General features: G+C 35.5%; 3 protein-coding genes across 4 annotated transcripts; 2 read left to right on the top strand and 1 right to left on the bottom strand.

Annotated features, from left to right (window-relative positions):
* Positions 1-5954: 5954 nt before the first annotated feature.
* Positions 5955-8101, bottom strand: BEN1 (NAD(P)-binding Rossmann-fold superfamily protein). The gene is made up of 4 exons (XM_088220411.1): positions 7903-8101; positions 6569-7090; positions 6286-6481; positions 5955-6175 (listed from the first exon to the last, which is right to left on the bottom strand). Exons 1-4 carry the CDS (start codon positions 8024-8026, stop codon positions 6034-6036), a joined length of 984 nt encoding a protein of 327 aa, XP_088076537.1. The 5' UTR covers positions 8027-8101; the 3' UTR covers positions 5955-6033.
* A 3538-nt stretch (positions 8102-11639) lies between these two features.
* On the top strand, positions 11640-12846 carry LOC110826354 (Heavy metal transport/detoxification superfamily protein). Its single transcript, XM_022056979.2, has 4 exons — positions 11640-11810; positions 11893-12074; positions 12211-12298; positions 12431-12846. Exons 1-4 carry the CDS (start codon positions 11696-11698, stop codon positions 12790-12792), a joined length of 747 nt encoding a protein of 248 aa, XP_021912671.1. The 5' UTR covers positions 11640-11695; the 3' UTR covers positions 12793-12846.
* Positions 12847-14205: 1359 nt separating this feature from the next.
* Positions 14206-18941, top strand: LOC110826356 (DHHC-type zinc finger family protein). 2 transcript variants are annotated; one of them, XM_088219662.1, is made up of 7 exons: positions 14206-14841; positions 15377-15584; positions 15682-15773; positions 16712-16835; positions 16922-17007; positions 17275-17340; positions 17758-18092. In XM_088219662.1, the coding sequence occupies exons 1-7, from the start codon at positions 14632-14634 to the stop codon at positions 17869-17871; spliced, it is 900 nt and encodes a 299-aa protein (XP_088075788.1). In that variant the 5' UTR covers positions 14206-14631; the 3' UTR covers positions 17872-18092. The 2 variants fall into 2 exon arrangements, with proteins under 2 accessions (XP_088075788.1, XP_021912672.2); XM_022056980.2 differs by lacking the exon at positions 17758-18092 and adding an exon at positions 18396-18941 and having other exon boundaries at positions 14207-14841.
* The last annotated feature ends 165 nt before the right edge of the window (positions 18942-19106 follow it).

Here is a 19106-nt window from a genome sequence, read left to right as displayed (position 1 = left end):
CAACCTTCAGTTTTCATATTAGTGATTAGTATTATATTCTTATTGGGTTAGTGTAGCTCACCCTCCTATTAATTATTTTAGATCAAAATCTAGATCCTGATCAACAGGAGGGTTATGAGTAGATTACTTCCCGGGCCCCATCAAATGCTAATGGAGGTTAACCTCCTAAGATATTTATTTACTTGTCTTCAATAATTTTTTTTTTACGAACTCCTGTAAAATGGATATTTTTGTAACCTTATTGGGCACTCTAATTTACAGTGTAAGGAATATAAACATTAATATTATTGTTTGCTTCTGCCATTAAAATATGAATTCATTTCCTTTAAGTTTTGAGTATTTACAAATCATAGTACATGTAGTCAAATCCTGCCTTTTCTTTTCCTAATGGGTTTAAATCTTCTGATGCCAGATTATCCAAGATTTTGGAGGTTTGAATTTTGATTGATGATAGACCCATTCCCTCTACTGTTCCCCTTGATCGCACCCCAAAATTCAAAATTGTATCACCTTGATTGTCTTGCAACCAGCGACTAGGCGGTATTGTGTTTCGATGAGGGTTCGCCCTGATAGATTCATCCCACTCTACCCTTATAGTTCTGCATATGGGAGAAATAGTAACTTACAGAAGTATTCAGTGTGCCTTATATGCTAGCACAAATAGCAGAAGCTGGGCAGTCTTTTATATATAAACAGTGCATGCATGATTGAGTCATCTCTTAAATTTAGTTTCTTACGTCTATAGAGCGGTTGTCGAATGTTGACTTCTACCCTGATCTTTATAAAACCATTATTGTTATTTGTTATCTGAAGAGTATCATATTCAATAAATTCTCTTAAGAAGTCACCAAACTGACTAGTCATTATTTCAGAGAAGCAGCCTACCGGGAAAAAGTGAATTTAAACACAGAACACGCTAGCATTGATGTATAGCTAGGATGGGTTTTCCCCAGCTTGTAGTCGATGAACTACTATTAGGTGGCCATTGAACGTCCATGGGTCGTCGCTGAGGATCCTCTAGACACTTAACTCATGGAAGAGTCAAAACAGGTATCTGTTATTTCCCAACTCTTTGACACTTACTCCCCCTAGTGGTCTTCATACATTGGCTAACATGTTTCTTATAGGTTCAAACTTTACCACCGCCTCAGTTAAGAAGTGGCCCACCAAACACAACTCATAGGATTCCTGTGCTTCGAGTCTGTATCTGTGATATCCCATCCTCCTTCCTCAGCGTCTGTGATCGACAAAGCAACCAGTTACTCCTCCACCTTCATACTTGTTTAAGTAATAACCGGTGTTGAAACAACATAACATGCCAAACAAAAGACCTAATTACGTGCCAAACAGCAGACATTAATAAAAGAGTTTTATTTTAATCAAAGAGTTAATTATTATATTATTCTAAAAATTTACAAGTCTGATATGAGGAATAAAATCCAATTTGTACCTTAATTAAAAACAAAGAAATTCAACAAAAGTCCTCGAAACAATCAAATTAAGAGAAATAGATTATTAAATAATTTATTGAAAAACTACTCTAATCACAATCGTTACTTAATAAATTTGTTTTTATGTTTTATTTTGAGATGAGAGAAAGAAAGCGGGATATGAGAATGACTGTTATAGCGTGTGAGGTCAGTGCTCATTTTCTGTAACAGCCCCGGAAATTTTAAAGGAGATAGATATATTTATTCTAAGTGCGGAAGCGAAATAAAAATAGAATATGATTAACATCCCTTACACAATAACCGGAAACGTACTCAAAATATAAAAGGTCAAACTAACTAAAAGAGAAACTCGAAAGTAAAAGCTATGAATATGACTATGGAGTCTTTAGGCGTCCCCTTCGTTGTCTTCCTGCGAAACGGGCTCGGGAACAATGTCTTCCTGATCTGAAATGATTAAATAAGGAATGAGCTACACTAGCCCAGTAAAGACATCACGATATCTCACCGTCACGGAGGTAAAAGTGGGTAGAAAACACAAAAAGACCAATGGAGTATAATTTATAACAAATTCTTTTATCAATGATAAAATCATTTACCATCCACTTACCTCGGTGAAGTTCATAAAACAATACACAAGCAACAACATTGTCATCATCACAAAATCATAGAAACTGTATAACATAACACTTAACGCGCCTTTTGCATCTCAATCATTACACAATATATTTTTCCTTATTTGCCAGCCTACTAGTATCCATGGGGATCCATAGAGGTCCCGCTACCCGTGAACCCTTAACACTTGTAATCAGATTCCATGGCCATCCCCATACCCCGTCCGGCATGGGCGCCAAAACTATAAACCTCAATACCCCGTCCGGTATGAGGGTGAAACGGGCCGTCCCCATGCCCCGTCCGATATGGACGCCAAAACACATAAGACCTCAATACTCCGTCCGGTATGAGGGTGAAACGGGCCGTCCCCATACCCCGTCCGGTATGGGCGCCAAAACACATAAGATCTCCATACCCCGTCCGGTATGAGAGGCCACGATCCCGGTAGGGTTCCCTACGGACCCGGTCCGTCCACCATCTCCCAGGATATCTAGTCAGGCTGACCACATTATACAATTATCAATTTACATAACCTTTCATTTCCCTTTTTCCTCAGTCAGCATCATCAATTCACACGCAAACAAGCAAAACAGTAATTTATGCCAAACAAGACAACATACAGCATCGGTTTCTCAGTCATTCAACCCATAATCAATAAAACAGTAAAATATGCACACGAAACAATGAAATGAAAATATCAGACCTCATGCTGTATTTAAAACTATAAAATATGCCAAATAACAGTTAACCGACAAACACACAAGACTCGGACTCCATTAGCGACCTTAAGCAATTTCACACATTCGTTGATTCAAGAATTACCGTTTTATCATTATTGGACTTTAATACTGTAATAGAAAATAGGGTGAGGGGTCCTTACTTGTTTCGGGGTCCGAACACGGCTTCACAGTGCGCCTACAACCTGTCCCTAATTTTCTCTGAATTTTTTCCGGAGAACTGAAACGCACTACTGGTACCTGCACGTGTTCCAAAAAATCTCAAATTATGCCCAAGGCCCCTTGCGGCCAATATCGCAATTCTGGCACGGCGGCTCCGCCGTGCTCCGGCGATGGCGCCGCCGCTTGCGGCGGCGATTCGCCTCGGGTTGGCCATTTCCGGCCGAATTCGGCCACACTCGCATCGGTCCATGCGATAAAACAACCCTAGGGCCCTCGGGGGGCCAAAAAAATTACAGAAAACCGAAGCTTACCGACGGCGGTGCTCTCGGGTGCGGCAGCTCTCCGGCGAGGTTCGTGTTTTGGTGATTCAGCTCCGATAAACCTGTAGAGAAGAGAATGGTGATCACGGTGATATAAAAATTGCATCAAACGGAGACCGGGAAGGGCCTCATCGGAGGCAAAAACTGAGGAGGGGCGCGGCAGCGCCGCTGGGTTTCGGCAGTGTTTTTCGGCCGATTGGCAGGGATTTTAGCTCCGATTTGGCCACAGGGGAAATCAGCGTGGAAAAACGAGTCGGGGGTATGAAATTTACCTCGATCGGCGGTCGGAAATCTCCCCGGTGCGGCGGCGGGTGGCGGCGGTGCTCTCGGGTGCGGCGGCTAGGGTTTTTGTGGTCTGGTGTGGAGGTTCTATTTATACCCTTTTGCCTTTTGATCTCGGCCGTCCATTTTATTTTAATATGAGCCGTCCGTTTTTGATTGAATCTGGGCCGTCCGTGCGATTGCATCTGGGCCGTCCGTGCGCACGCTTGATCTGGGCCGTCCGATCGCGCATACGCGGATCGCCAACGTGGCCCGTCCCCGGATCGACGTGGTCTTGCCACGTGGCAGGTCCCGGTTGGCCAGGACTGCTGACCGGGCCTGCTGACGTGGCATTTTTTTTTAATTAATAAAAATAATTAATGAGAACATCCATGGGTCGTCGCTGAGGATCCTCTGGATACTTAACTCATGAAAGAGTCAAAACAGGTATCTGTTATTTCCCAACTCTTTGACACTTACTCCCCCTAGTGGTCTTCATACATTGGCTAACATGTTTCTTATAGGTTCAAACTTTACCACCGCCTCAGTTAAGAAGTGGCCCACCAAACACAACTCATAGGATTCCTGTGCTTCGAGTCTGTATCTGTGATATTCCATCCTCCTTCCTCAGCGTCTGTGATCGACAAAGCAACCAGTTACTCCTCCACCTTCATACTTGTTTAAGTAATAACCGGTGTTGAAACAACATAACATGCCAAACAAAAGACCTAATTATGTGCCAAACAGCAGACATTAATAAAAGAGTTTTATTTTAATCAAAGAGTTAATTATTATATTATTCTAAAAATTTAGAAGTCTGATATGAGGAATAAAATCCAATTTGTACCTTAATTAAAAACAAAGAAATTCAACAAAAGTCCTCGAAACAGTTAAATTAAGAGAAATAGATTATTAAATAATTTATTGAAAAATTACTCTAATCACAATCGTTACTTAATAAATTTGTTTTTATGTTTTATTTTGAGATGAGAGAAAGAAAGCGGGATATGAGAATGACTGTTATAGCGTGTGAGGTCAGTGCTCATTTTCACCCGGATTTTATTCTCCTGAACGGATGAACAAATTAGACGTAGCTTCGTAACCTGAAGAAGTTTGATTTTTGCCTAAGTGTAAACTTTAATAAATAGATTTTTAAAAATAATTTTTAACAGCTCCAAAAAATTGCCAAGTGAAATACAGAAGATGCTTTTCAAATTAGATATTAATTTTGGTGGTTTATGCTTATAATAAATTAAACAATTAATTTTTTTTTAACATTTTTAAACAAAATCATAGTTAAAAATATTTTAAATAATATTTATAAATTTAAAAATAATCTCCAGAATTAAAAATTATTTATTCAAAATATATTTCAAACTAATAGAATCAATATTCTTCCCTAATAAAGTTGACCGAAAATTTAACTTATTAAAATTTGTTTTTTGGTCTCGAGCCTTATTACTTGGAGAAAACACTATAAAAACATTTATTGTTTGTTTAGTTGCAGTTTCTGTATTTAGAAAGTACTTTATAATTAAATATAGGAAAGTAAAAATTTTAATGACTTAAATCAAAGTTAAAATGTATTTTTTTCATAAGTCTAAATGCAAAAATCAAGAATACTAATTTTTTAAAAAGTATTTTTGTTCTAAAATTATCCTCAATTAATTTAAAAATTACATATTCTAGTTCTTTTTACTTTATGCAACGGCCACATTTTTGTTCACCGGCCACCGTCCAGCCCTCCGCCACTAGCTAATTGCCGCCTTTTGCCCTTCGCCACCAGCTGGCTCCCGACCAATAACATTTTTCCTATGGAAATAAGTTAAGAAAGTATTCTCACATTAAGATTAATAACCAAAATATTGGGTTATTGAATTCTTTTTTTTGCTTTTGTTAAGTAAATAATAGTTATTTGACGTTAATATTAATATAATTAATTATTAAAATTGAATTAATTTTTAATTTTTTAATTTTAATTCTGAAATAATTTATTTTATATTTATTATTCACGTTGTTGATATAATTGATATATCGATTAATTTGATATTCTACCGTAAAGATAAATTTCGATTCTGACTGAAAACTGAAATATGTTGGAGGAGAACACAAAATTTTATCATATTAACCGCAAAAGCACCGTGTTATTATTATCCTCTTGCATCTATTACCATTTCAAAGTATTTAAGGTACATGTAATGTGTATTTTTGGTTACACATTAATAATTAATCAAACAGCTTGTTGAGTAATTGTAGTGCACAAATTAAGTTTATTTTTTAAAAAGAAATGTGTGTTTGTGCGTGCGTGCGCGCGCGCGTGCGTGCGTAGGTGTGGGCGTGGGCGTGTCCGCGGGCGAGTGTGCGTGTTTGTTTGTGTGTGTGTGTAATAATGCATTTAGAGAAGCAAAACATACACGAAGATATATGGATCAAACTTAAATTATCAAAAGTATATGAGCGTCCAACCAATTTGTTAAACATGAAGAATAATTACAAATAGCCTTTTTCCTTGCAGCATTGAATTGCTTGGTCAAACATTTCATCAAGCCCGTACTTGTATTTAAAACTCGTATCCAACAGCTTCTTTGATGATATTTTTGGCATTTTGAAACCTTTAATCTCCGCTAAACATCTGGCAAAAAGTTTATATATATATATATCAATGTATATTCTTTCAGCTTATACATATATGTATATATATTATGTATACGGAGTAGAAAAGTGATGGAAAGGGACACTTACTCTCCGGTGGGTATTGGAAATTCTGGGTATTTAGTAGAAAGAAACTCAGACATCTCTTCAAGCGTTAAGGCTTGAGATGAGCAAATATATCTTCCTTTTGCATGGGGATATTCTAACAAGAAAATATGAGCTCTGGCTACATCATCAACATGGACCAACGATGTATTCATAAGATATTTGTATTGCTCCTTCTCCCCTGTAAAAATCACAGTAAATTATGATAACTAGATTGTTTATATGTATAGTTTGTATGTGTAAAGGATATGTATATTTATATGTATACCGAAAACCATTGCCATGGTATTTGTTATAGAGCTGGGCAAGTTAGGGCAGATGAAAGGCCCGATTATATAAGTTGGTATGATCGTTATCAAACTCAATCCATTTTCTTCTGCAAATTTGGAAGCTGCCATTTCTGTGGAGGTTTTAGAAGTCTCATAAGACCCGCCAAATAACTTGGTCTTCCGAATAAACTCCAAGTCACTCCAGCAGCTTTCGTCTATCTCCTCCACATCCTTGCCACTGAACGCAAGAGCAGTTATACTTCCAGTGTAGACGACGCGGTTCACTGTCTTGGCTCTGAGGCAGGCTTTGAGGAGGCCTAAGGTTCCATTCAGTGATCTTTCTGTGATCACCTCTATGGATTCTTTGTCTTGGAAATCGACGGGAGTGGCAAGATGGAAGACTCCCGTGCAGCCTTCAACTGCGGACTCGAAGGTTTCTGGCTGGCTGAGATCTGCTGTGAAGATTTTGAGCCGCTCGGATGCTCCCGGCAGGTTGGTGAGGAAACTCAGATCTCTCTTCCCTAATATTCACATTTCACAGGGTTAAATAGATTAAGTAAGAGCTGGAGCTCTGAGCATGAGTTGGACATAAATATATCAAATTTTTAGATTATTTAATTAAAAATTAATAAAAACACAAAAACTAAAATTGAAAATAATATTCACAGGTATCATAACTAAGCAATAACACAATTTCTTAAAATTATAAACACACAGAATCATAACTAATTCAAAATCATAAACCATAATTATTTAAAAAAATTTCAAAAAACACTATTAAAATTTAATTTATGACGCATAATCACCAAAGAAAACATAAATTATAACATTAATTTTTATAAGATAAAAAATCCTTTTAATTTACAAAAAAAATTTCTTTAGTTCGGTAAATTCTTATTTTCAATGCAGATTTTTGGCTCTTATCAAAAAGTGCAGAGTGGCAGCAAATATTTTCTTTGAAAAATTCCTTGTATGACTCTCTCACAAATTAAGGAAAATAGCTTTTTTCATACGTATACCGAAATCTGCAATTGGTATAATATATAGAACTTATTATCCAATTAATGTGAATGAAGACCCATCATCATCACCTAAAGTTGATCGACGAACTAATATATATATGGTATATGTATATATACACACACACATACGCAACCTTCATCGTTCATTGTCATAAGCGTAAATCATTATTCTCTACATAATGTACCACCGGGTCATGAAAAAGAGAGAAAAGTTTTAAATTAATTAGAAACTACACGCACGCTGTGATTCATATATGAGTTTGTGTGTATGTGGGTACATCTATATACATATACGTGTACGTACGTATTACCTGGGACAGATCTGACTGTGGTGGTGACAGAGTAACCCTGCTCGAGCAGCCTCATGATGAGCCAAGACGCAACGTACCCTGTACCACCTGTCACGCATACTCTTCCTTTTCCATCTTCTTCCATTTTTCTTTCTTCCTCTGATCTGTAATTAGCTTATGTTTGGATCTAAAAAAAAAAAAATCGCTGAGGGTTAATTTATATGGTAGAGATGAGTCAAACGAATTAAAGCCTATCTCTCGGACAACAAATTCGCTCCTTCAATAAGAGCAATCTTTGCATTTAAATTAATCTTCCATTTTAAGAAAAATTTAGGGCTTGAATATAGGAAATTAACCATGTTACTATATATTTGATAGTTAAGTCCAAATTAATCTGAAAATACTACCAAAAAGAGAGTCCTTTTTTGGGAGAAGATTTTAAAAAATGGTAATTCAATTCAAGTTTATATTTTCAAGTGTGCATGTATACATATATGTTGGTTTAAATTTCAAATATATTTGAGCATTGAATGCTGATAGCTAGGGAAAGAAAATATATGTATTAATGTTCTCTATGGACTATAATTAATAAGAAGCATAAATTTTAACCAAGTTTCATGTTTCAATAAAATTAATTTAATTAGCGAGTACATTTAAAGAAAAATGAGAGAGATTTTTTTTTATTGAATATGGTTATATGATAATGCACGGGAAGTCTCATTTCATAATATTTATTGGTAATTTCTTTTTTTTTATATGCTAAATTTATTAATAAAAATAAGATACTATATTATCATATATATATATATATATATATATATAATTAAAGATAAATGGGGTTAGAATATTTCAAAAGTGGAATTAATCAACATAATACGAGTAAAAATAACAACAAAATAAGGTTTGTAATTAAGTTATTTCCTTTTTAATTAAAAACCAGTCACCAAGTTCAAATGTAACGGTCCCGGAAATTTAAATGAAGATGTATGTATTAAAAGTTCTAAAATGCGGAAGTGTAATAAAAATTTTGATTAACATCCCTTACACAATAATTAAAAATATGAAAAAATAAGCTAATTAAAAGAGATAATCGAAATAAAAACTATAAATAGAACTATAAAGTCTTTAGGCGTCTAACTCGCCGTCTTCCTGCGGAACGAGCTCGAAAACCCCGTCTTCCTGATCTGAAATGGTTAAGTAAGGAATGAGCTACACTAACCCAGTAAAGACATCACACTATCTCACTGTCACAGGAGTAAAGGTCGGTAGAAAACGAAAACGACTAATGGAGCATAATTTATAACAAACTCATTTATTAACATAAAAACCTTTACTGTCCACTTACCTCGGTGAAATTCATGAAAATAACATATGAAAACAATAACATTATAACCATCATAAAATTATATCGACTTTGTAACAGAACACATGTTATACTTTTGCACTTCAATGATCAGACAATAAATTTCCTCTTTTACCAGCCTACTAGTATCCATGGGGACCCATAAGAGGTCCCCGCTACACGTGAACTATTAACATTAATAATCTGATTCCAGGGCCGTTCCCATACCTCCATCCGGTATGAGCGTCAAAATCATAAACCTCAATACCCCGTCCGGTATGAGGGTGAAACGGGCCGTCCCCATACCCCATCCGTTATGGGCACCAAAACACATAAGGTCTCCATACCCCGTCCAGTATGAGAGACCACGTTCCCCGTAGGGTTTCCTACGGACCCGGTCCGTCCACCATCTCCTAGGATATCTAGTCAGGCTGTCCACATTATCCATTTATCAATTCACATAACCTTTTTGCTATTTTCCTTAGTCTCAATCATTCAATCATACACAACATGTAAACCAGTAATTGATACCAAACAAGACAACACAGTATCGGGTTCACCATAATACAAACCATAATAAAAGAAACTATGATTCATGCATACGAGACCATAAAATAAATATATCAAATATCATACTGCATTTAATACTGAAAAATAGATCAAACAATAACTAACCAACAATGTATCATATTCGAGCTCCATTGGCAACCTCAATCAATTATACATGTCTATAAAGTCACAAAATATCGTTTAATTATTTATTAAGCTTTAGTGCCGTGATAGGAGGTAGGGTGAGAGATCCTTACTTGTTTCGGGGTTTGAAATCGGCTCTATAGTGCGCCTAAGGGCTGTCCCTAAATTTCTTAGATTTTTTTCGAGAAACTGAAACGCACTACCGGTACCTACACGTGTCCCAAAAAATCCAAAATCAGACCTAGGGCCCCTTTCGGCCAATATCAGAATTCCGGCACGGTGGCTCCGCCGTACTCCGGTGACGGCCCAACTGCCTGCGGCGGCGATCCGCCACGGGTTGGCCGTTTTCGGTCGAATTCGATCAAACTTGCATTAGTTCCTGCGATAAAACAACCCTAGAGCCCTCGGTGGGCCAAAAAATCAAGAAAAACTAAGACTTACCGCCGGTGGTGCTCTCGGGTGCGGCGGCTTCTCCGGCACGAGTCGCGTTTTGATGTTTTGCTCCTGTCAACCTGTAGAGAAAAGGACGGTGATCACAGTGGCATAAAAATTGTATCGAACGAAGGCCGAGAAGGGTCTCGTCAAAGGCAAAAACAGAGGGACGCCGCGGCGGCGCTGCTGGACTTCGGCGGGGTTTTTCGGCTGATTGGCGGTTTGGCTCCGGTTTGGTCATAGGCGGATTCAGCATCGAAAAACAAGCCAAGAAGAGAAAATTTACCTCGATTGGTGGTTGAAAAATTCTCCGATGCGGCGGCAGGTGGCGGCGGCCTGCTCCTCCGGCATCTGGTTCTTCTTCTCCTGCGAGGCATTGGCGGCTAGGGTTTGTGGTCGGGTGTGGGTGGGGTTATTTATACCCTTCCTCTTTTAATCTCAACCGTCCATCAAAATTTAATCTGAACCGTCCGATCGCGATTTATTTGAGATTAAATCTGGACCGTCCATCGCGATGCGATCTGGACCGTCCGTGCCCGCGGGAACGGATTTGGGCCGTCTGATCGCGTGCACGCGGATCGCCCACGTGGCTCGTCTCGTATCAGTGTTCCTTGCCACGCGGTGTGTCCTGGTTGGCCGGGGCTGCTGACTAGGCTGCTGACGTGGCTGCTGATGTGACACAACTTTTCAAATTACGTTTTGACCCCCAGTTTCTGATTTTCTTTTCAAAAATAACACCAGAATCCAAAATTTCACCATTTTTTTCCAAAATTAATTTCAATTAAATTCAAAAAATAATTTTACCCAATTTTATCATTATTATTATTTTTATTTTCATTAAATTAAATTAAATTAAATTAAATTGAATTAAAATCTTATAAGTTAAATATATAAAAAATTAAACTAAAATTCAAATATGAAAATAAAAATAATAATTTGGGTGTTACATCAAATTACTCAAATTGTGAGGTCAAAGATTATCTTTAATTAAAAATTGACTTATATTTTTTTCAAAGTCAATTGACCAATAGATATATTTGCTTCTAGAGCCCGTACGTACCCTCATGTAGGATTTATGACTTCATGGTAGAAATTAAGAGTTTGATATTCAATAAAAATATAAAAATATTTTTATAAAACATATATATATAAGAATAATATTCATAAAATATTATGCATGAGTGCACGTAAATGAATTTCAAAGGACTAGCTATGGCCGGTGAGCTACCCTCACCAAACATGTTGGGTTGAATTTGGAAGCATAGACATTTTGCCCATTTAAGGAGAAATAAGCTCCAATACTTTCTGTTCTCTCCTAATTATGTTCAAATCAAACTGTAATTAGTAATGGCTGCAAAAGATGAGAAAGAAAAACTTGAAGTTATAACAGCTGTTTACAAAGTTAATCTTCATTGTCCGCAATGCGCTTTCCAGATCAAGAAGCCTCTCTTACGAACACAAGGTAGTTTATATACATTGTTCTTTAGTAAATTTCTGTTCGGTTGATGCGAAAATTGATTGATACATACAAATTGGATATGCAGGAGTTCAAAACGTTGATGTTGATATAGAGAAAAGTGAGATAAAAGTTAAAGGAGCAATTGAGGTGATTAAGATTCATAAGCTAATAGAGAAATGGAGTAGAAGAAAAGTAGAGTTGATATCTCCCAAGATCAAGGTCCAACCCCCCATCCTACCCGAGAAAAAAGTGGTCAAGGAAGTTAAAGTAAGCTCGAAATGTACTTTTTCGTCTAATCCATATATTTTAACTTTTTGATTAAATAGTTGATATTTTTAAATATTTATATATCAGTGTAATAAATACTAAATTGATTAACCTAATTACTCAATATATTGTGAAGGAAGTCTCTCGTACAATAACAATGAAAGTTCATATGCATTGCCACCAGTGTGAGCATGACTTGCGCAAGCATTTACTCAAACATAAAGGTGAAAACCCTTCGAAGAATTTTTTTTTTTTTTTCAGAACCAGTTTATGAAATTTTTTTCATAAATCTTTTAATCTTGATTCAGATAATTTATTTTTTATTAGAATAAGAATAAACTTAAAATTTACTGCAGGAATTTATACTGTAAAGACCGACATAAAAACTCAAATCCTAACAATTCAAGGAACCATTGAATCCGACAAACTTCTCTCTTACATTCGACGCAAGGTTAATAAAAATGCAGAGATTATACCTGCAGTTGTTACAAAATCAGAGAAGAAAGAAGAATCAATTACAAAGAAAGAAAAAGTGGAGGTGACAGTTGAGGGTAAGGAGAAGTCAACTATAAAGTCAACTGAAATGGTGGAATTCAAGGAGGAGACGAAGGTGGCAGCTACTAAAACTAACGATGGTGCAGTTCCTTATTTTGTTCATTATGTTTATGCCCCCCAGTTGTTTAGTGATGAAAATCCAAATGCTTGTTCAATTATGTAGGAGCAATTATTATACGTGAAAAATATAAATTTACGTTACTTTTAAAATTCATTTTACAAATTTAATTTCAGTTTAACTATAAAATTTAAAACAATATGTTTTTAGTGTATGTTCATAAAATTTTGAATATATTATTTCAATATGTATGTAGAATTCAATGTAAACTTAAACTTTTGTTCTTTTTTAAATAAAAAAAATTATAAATTTATAAATAAAGTTGAAACAAAAATATTATTTTTATTCGAAGTATAGCACCATCTGCATATAAATATTTATATATCATAGACGTATTCTAAATATATTCTTGATCTAATTTGAAAATTGTGCAAATTGCATAAAATCCCTAAAAATAATCTCATAAAAAATGTCACGTTTCAAATTTTATTTAAATTAATAATTAAAATTGATAGAATCTGAAATTTTTTATTCTAATTCTCCATAATTTATATCTTAGAAAAAAAATTTACATTATTTAGATGATTTTATATTATAAAGAATTCTTTTTATTTAGTTCAAACATATTTTATTTTTAAATTTTATTTATTGAATGTATAAAATATTAGTCATTATTAAATAAGACCCAATTTAATTATATATATGTCCATGAGTTTAAGAAAAATGTTATATTTATTCCAAACACAACCAAAATTATATTTAAAAATTATTACATCAAGATTAAATAAGTTTAATTAACTAAACTCTCCTGTTAATTTCAGTTAAAATTTTCCAACTTTCTTTAAAATATATGATTTTTGTTTTTTTTTAAAACGATTTTTGGTGCATATTATTGTAAATTAAATTTTAATATTAATTGTAATATTTATAATTAAATTAATTATACAAAGTTGTTTATTTAAAACGTAAAGATTGATTATAACTTTTAAACTAATAAAATTTATAATAATATATTTTTTATAAATAATTATTATATATTTTATAAATGAACTAAGCATTAGTTGTCAAATAATACTAATAGTTTACTTGCGTAGGCGACCGGCTCTACCGGCTCCTCGGTCAACCTCTCTCCCCAACTTACCCGTATCATAAGAAACTATAAGGAAAAGTTTAATGAGTAGTCATATATAAAAACATATATTATATATTATTATATCAATATATACTAAATTATAATTAGAAACAGTAATTAGTAGCAGCTGAGTTTTCCCTTTCTTGTACAACTTATTAAATATTTAATAATGCACCTCATAAATTTAGAATTTTCATGAGTTAATTTGAGATTAATAAATTGTTTAGAGGTAAATATTCTTAATTAATTCTTAATTATTAAAAATAAACAAGTTTTTCAGCTTAACCACGGGTAATTTGAGATTAAAAAGTTAAAAAATACTCGTATTAACCATAGTCAAAGGTAAATTTTCTGCTTCCTTTTCCCCTCTTCAATTCAAATTAACTCGTATTATAACAAACCCAAGAAGAACTGATGAAAAAGAAAATCTCTATCTTCTAAACCAACAGCTACTCTACACATCATGGTGGTTGATTCTCTCTTCGCCATGGAATCCTGATTCCCATCCTCATTCCTAGGTACACCCATAAACCCTAGATTCACAAATTCACCCGCCCAAAATTCACACAGAAGAACAAACATAGACTATTTTATGCTTTTCTTTTTTTTTTTTTTTCAAGGGGATTCTCATTTTCATTTTATTGTAAATCTTGTTTTTGCTGTGGCTTGTTCCCAGAAGAATATTGACCCAGCTGAAATCATGAACCTTAACTCCGCTGTTTGCTTCAAGAAATAGAAAGAATTGGAAAGTAGTTTGATTTCTCGAAGTCTATAGTTTTTGTCGGATTATTTTTTCGTCGTTGTTTTTGAGTATGCATAGATCTGGAGCCGCGATGGCTTGGAATGTGTTTAAGTTTTGTACGGCTCTACGGGGTCTGGGCTCGATCATGATCCTGCTGGTCCTCGGGGTCGTGGGAGTCACTTACTATGCTGTTGTTTGGACTAATTATGGCCCGGCTCTCTACAACGGTGGCCTCGATTCTGTTGTAGCTCTCGGTATCCTGATCTTGTTTCATTGCTTGGTGAGCTTTCAAGAACCCTTCGTTTCTTGGCTATATATATTTTTTGGGAGGTGGGGGTGGAGGGGTTTAAGGTATTTGTTATGAGTTCTTTAGGTGCTGGATATGTTCTCTCTGATTTACAAAATTTGGAACCTAAATTTTCTTCTCTAGGTATTGACCTTCTTGGATGTTGAAGAATTTGTTTTTCTTTTAATTCCATATGGAGTTTCATATGTGACCGTGGTAGAGATTTTTATTTGAAGCTTGAACGATTTGAATATGTTTTTTATTTGTCCCAGTTTAAATTTCTTTCCATTTTCTGTTTGTTGACTTAGGGCCAAGATTTTGGAGATGTCTTTTTGGATCTTAGTTTTCCTTCCAATTGGTTTAGGAATCAAAACTTACTTCAATTGCTCTGAGTTGCTTTTGCAGTGAAAGTACATAAGTTTTGTTTTGTGAGAAGGGATTTGGAGTTTCTGATTTCTTGTATATTTCCTACTCAGGATTTTGTGAGTGCAGACTAGCTAAAGTGAGTGGAATTTTTTTACTGTTTCAGTTGGTGATGCTACTGTGGAGTTATTTTTCTGTTGTTTTCACTGATCCGGGCACTGTCCCACCCAATTGGAGGCCTGCTGTTGATGAAGAAAGAGGAGAGGATGATCCACTAAATGCTTCAGAGCAGCCTGATCCCTCAAATCAAAGAATCCGCTTCTGTCGAAAGTGCAACCAGCTGAAACCTCCTCGTTGCCATCATTGTTCTGTTTGTGAGTTTTCATTCATAGTTTTCTTAGTAAGTTTTCTTTTTCACTTTTCTTTAACATGTTTATTGACATGGTGTCCAAAATAACTTAATTGTTTCAGGTGGTCGGTGTGTACTGAAGATGGACCACCATTGTGTCTGGGTTGTTAATTGTGTTGGGGCGCTAAATTATAAGTACTTCTTTCTTTTCCTGGTATGTTTGCTCTATTATCCTGAATGAACTTCACATGTGAGTTATCTTTTGAAGGTGACTTCTTGACCAAGAAAGAAACACATTCTTTTAGTTCGTGGCTATTGCATGTATCTGAAAGAAAAGGTGTGCCAAGAAAGGGTTTCTTAGGTTGTGAAATTTGGGGGGGGGGGGGGGAGGGGGGAGGGTGACTGGCTTTGTGTTTTATTTTTATGAACTTCTCTGATGAATAGTTTATCATGTACGAAGTGTATTCTTTAGTGGGGATGGATTAGCGTAGAATTAATCTATTACAAACTTTGTTTTCCTTTGGGTGTGTGCTATGCGAAGAGGGACAATGGTTTTTCTTTTCCTTCTGTGGCTTGGAAATGGTAGCTCAATAAGTTGATATTTGGTTGATGCTTGCCATTAATTGACTTCATTTACCTACCAATACATTGATTGGTGGCAAAGTTGTATGCTATATATGTGTATCAAGTCAACAATTTTTAGTTTGTGCAAATGCAGTAGGTATTCAAACCATCAGTTTTCTAATTGTATCATGTCTGGATGGTTATTTATGTCTGTCTGCATCCACTGTGGTTACAAAATGATGGATATCGTTCCTTTTATTATTAATCTTCTGATGCATAATGACAATCTTTATATTTATGTGATATAGATCTCGTCATCTACATGTGGCCCATAAGGATTGTATTATTAACGGGGTTACAAGTTAATTTTGTTTATGATACATTAAATTGATTATGGAACTAGCAGTCTGGATTTGGTATAAAGTTTTATTACAGAAAGAGAAAAAAAAGGAAAAAAAAGGGCAGAAGGATAATCTGAGGACATGAAATAAATATGCTTTTATTGTTCCTCATGCGAGTCACTGAAGTTCTGTTTATTGAAATTGTTGCTTGCCACTTTGTGTACTAACCTTAATTTATCTGATGCAGTTCTACACATTTCTTGAGACAACTCTTGTGACTTTGGCATTATTGCCACATTTTATAGCATTTTTTAGTGAGGAGGAAATTCCTGGAACCCCAGGCACCCTTGCAACCACTTTTCTTGCCTTTGGTATGGTCTAGCTGTACTCTTTTATTATTATTTGTAATATATTAGTTGTTTGAACTTTTTCTATAACTATTGTTGCCCTGCTGCAGTTTTGAATTTAGCATTTGCGTTGTCTGTTTTGGGCTTTCTGATCATGCATGTCTCTCTGATTTCAGCCAATACCACAACCATAGAGGTATCTCTCTTTCTTGCATTTTTTTCTGTACCTTCTTAGCTAAGATTAGAAATTGGTCACAGTTTATGCAATCATCTGCTTTGCCCACATTCATTTACATCCCTGTGGATTTGGTCCTTATTAGTATATAATGCCTGAACTACTTCTTCCACCCTCTCGCTTCGGTTCTGGAGAATTGACATGGCACTTAAAGAATAAAAGAGAGGATGGGATATCCTGTACATTTTCGCTCTTTGCTTATTGCTGTATTGTTCTCTTGTCATACAGGCATATGAGAAGAAGACCTCACCAAGATGGCGTTACGATCTTGGTCGGAAGAAAAATTTTGAACAGGTTAGTTTATTTGGCAGTAAAATGCCGAGTTTCTGCCTCTTAGAAGGTAGCATTTTACATTGTGCAGTGCAGTTAAAAATTTGCTAAAAACAAAAAGTCTACTACTTCTATGATTTTCTTTTGATTTTTTGTTTTTGAAAATTTGGAGCACTGCTAATGATCAATTACTTCTGACTTGATCAACTTGAAGGGTTGGTACTGAGAAACCCTGGGTTGCAGAGGTGTTGTTACTGAATTTTACTGCACCGTCAGCCCATGGTGTGTAGTTATTGTTTGGAAATGTGTTGCTTGTATGGAGATAGAGTCTGGCAATGTGAATTACCTAAGAGCCACTGAGCAGTGAATTATTTGACACAAATTTTATATGTGTTTTTGTCTAATATCATATATTATCATCTTATTTTCTTCTCTGGCTAGCCCTTTTTGTTTCTAGCAATCAATCTGCTATCACCATGGCCCTATGGAGAAAATGGAAATGGCAAACAGACTTCTCAGCTACCTGAACAATGTGTTTTCTGTCTGAATTTCTAGACATTGTATACATTCTGTCCTTTGTGGCAAGCATATGCTCTGTATAAGAAGTTGATTTCTCTTTTTTCAAACCTACTACATCCCTAACAGTCCTTTGTACTATTCTAAACCTAAACATTCTGAGGCCTATAACTTTTGCATTCTCGCAAAAGCTTGGAAAACTGGAATTTCTTGCCAACTGTGCTTAAGAATGCTAAGATAACTGCTATTGGAGTGGGTAATTTTTTCTCAGCCTGCAATACATCTTGAATAAATTTCTGCACTTGTCTGGCCTGTATTTTTGGCATGGCTTGTTTGAGTGCTTGCTATCAAATATTTTGTTGGCCACATTCTCATTCCAACTTTCAGAGATATTAAAATGTTAATAATTTGATATCTATGCCTGCTACATCATTAGGAACTAGATGTGTGAAAGGGTGAAAGGGAACAGGACATGTATATAGTCTAGTTTTTTTACCCTTTTCACCATTGTGTAGTTCCCATGGACTAGCTGAATCAATCTTTAACTTTTTGAATTGTGTTAGGTATTCGGGATGGACAAACGATACTTGTTCCTTCCAGCTTACTCAGAAGAAGACTTGCGTCGGATGCCAGCACTTCAGGGTCTTGAATATCCATCGAAGCCTGAATTTGATTCCCAATAGCTCAGGAATGTCTCATACTGAATGTTGGGAAACTGACAATTTTTTCATGTAACAATACATACAAAGCCCTCAGTCACTGTGTGTTATACATTCTAACTTGTGAACAGCTCAAAGAGAGCTTCCCCCCATCAGTAGAAACAAAGGCAAGGAGAACCAGACAGAGGGGATTGTGTCAAGGAGCAGATGAGGGGAGAGTAAGAGTTCAGTTGCAGGGGGGACGGCTTGAGAGGACTGATGTTTTGATCATATCTTTGTGGTAGTTCTGGAACCTTGAAAAGATGATGTTCACGTTATTGTATGGTGATGTTCTTGTGTAATCTATTGTACAATTGATTGGAAATATAGTGGTTTTTGGTCATCTCATTAAGAAAATTTCAGGGTCTCTCTTGGGAAGAAATCAATCAATGAAGACAGACTTCAATTTTATCTCGATTTTTTATTTAATATATTATATAATTCCTTATTTTGGAACTTAGGTTAAAAAAAAAAATAATGTCAAACAGAACTTCAATGCGTATGATTTGAATTGGTATTACAAGCTGAGAGATCTTGGGCCGACTGTAAGAATGCGCCACTGAACTCGAGCGCACT

The sequence above is a fragment of the Carica papaya genome, chromosome 5 (genome assembly GCF_054855325.1).
Source record: "Carica papaya isolate Zhongbai chromosome 5, ASM5485532v1, whole genome shotgun sequence".
Lineage (NCBI taxonomy): Eukaryota > Viridiplantae > Streptophyta > Magnoliopsida > Brassicales > Caricaceae > Carica > Carica papaya.
This window is presented reverse-complemented; position numbering and strand designations above follow the sequence as displayed.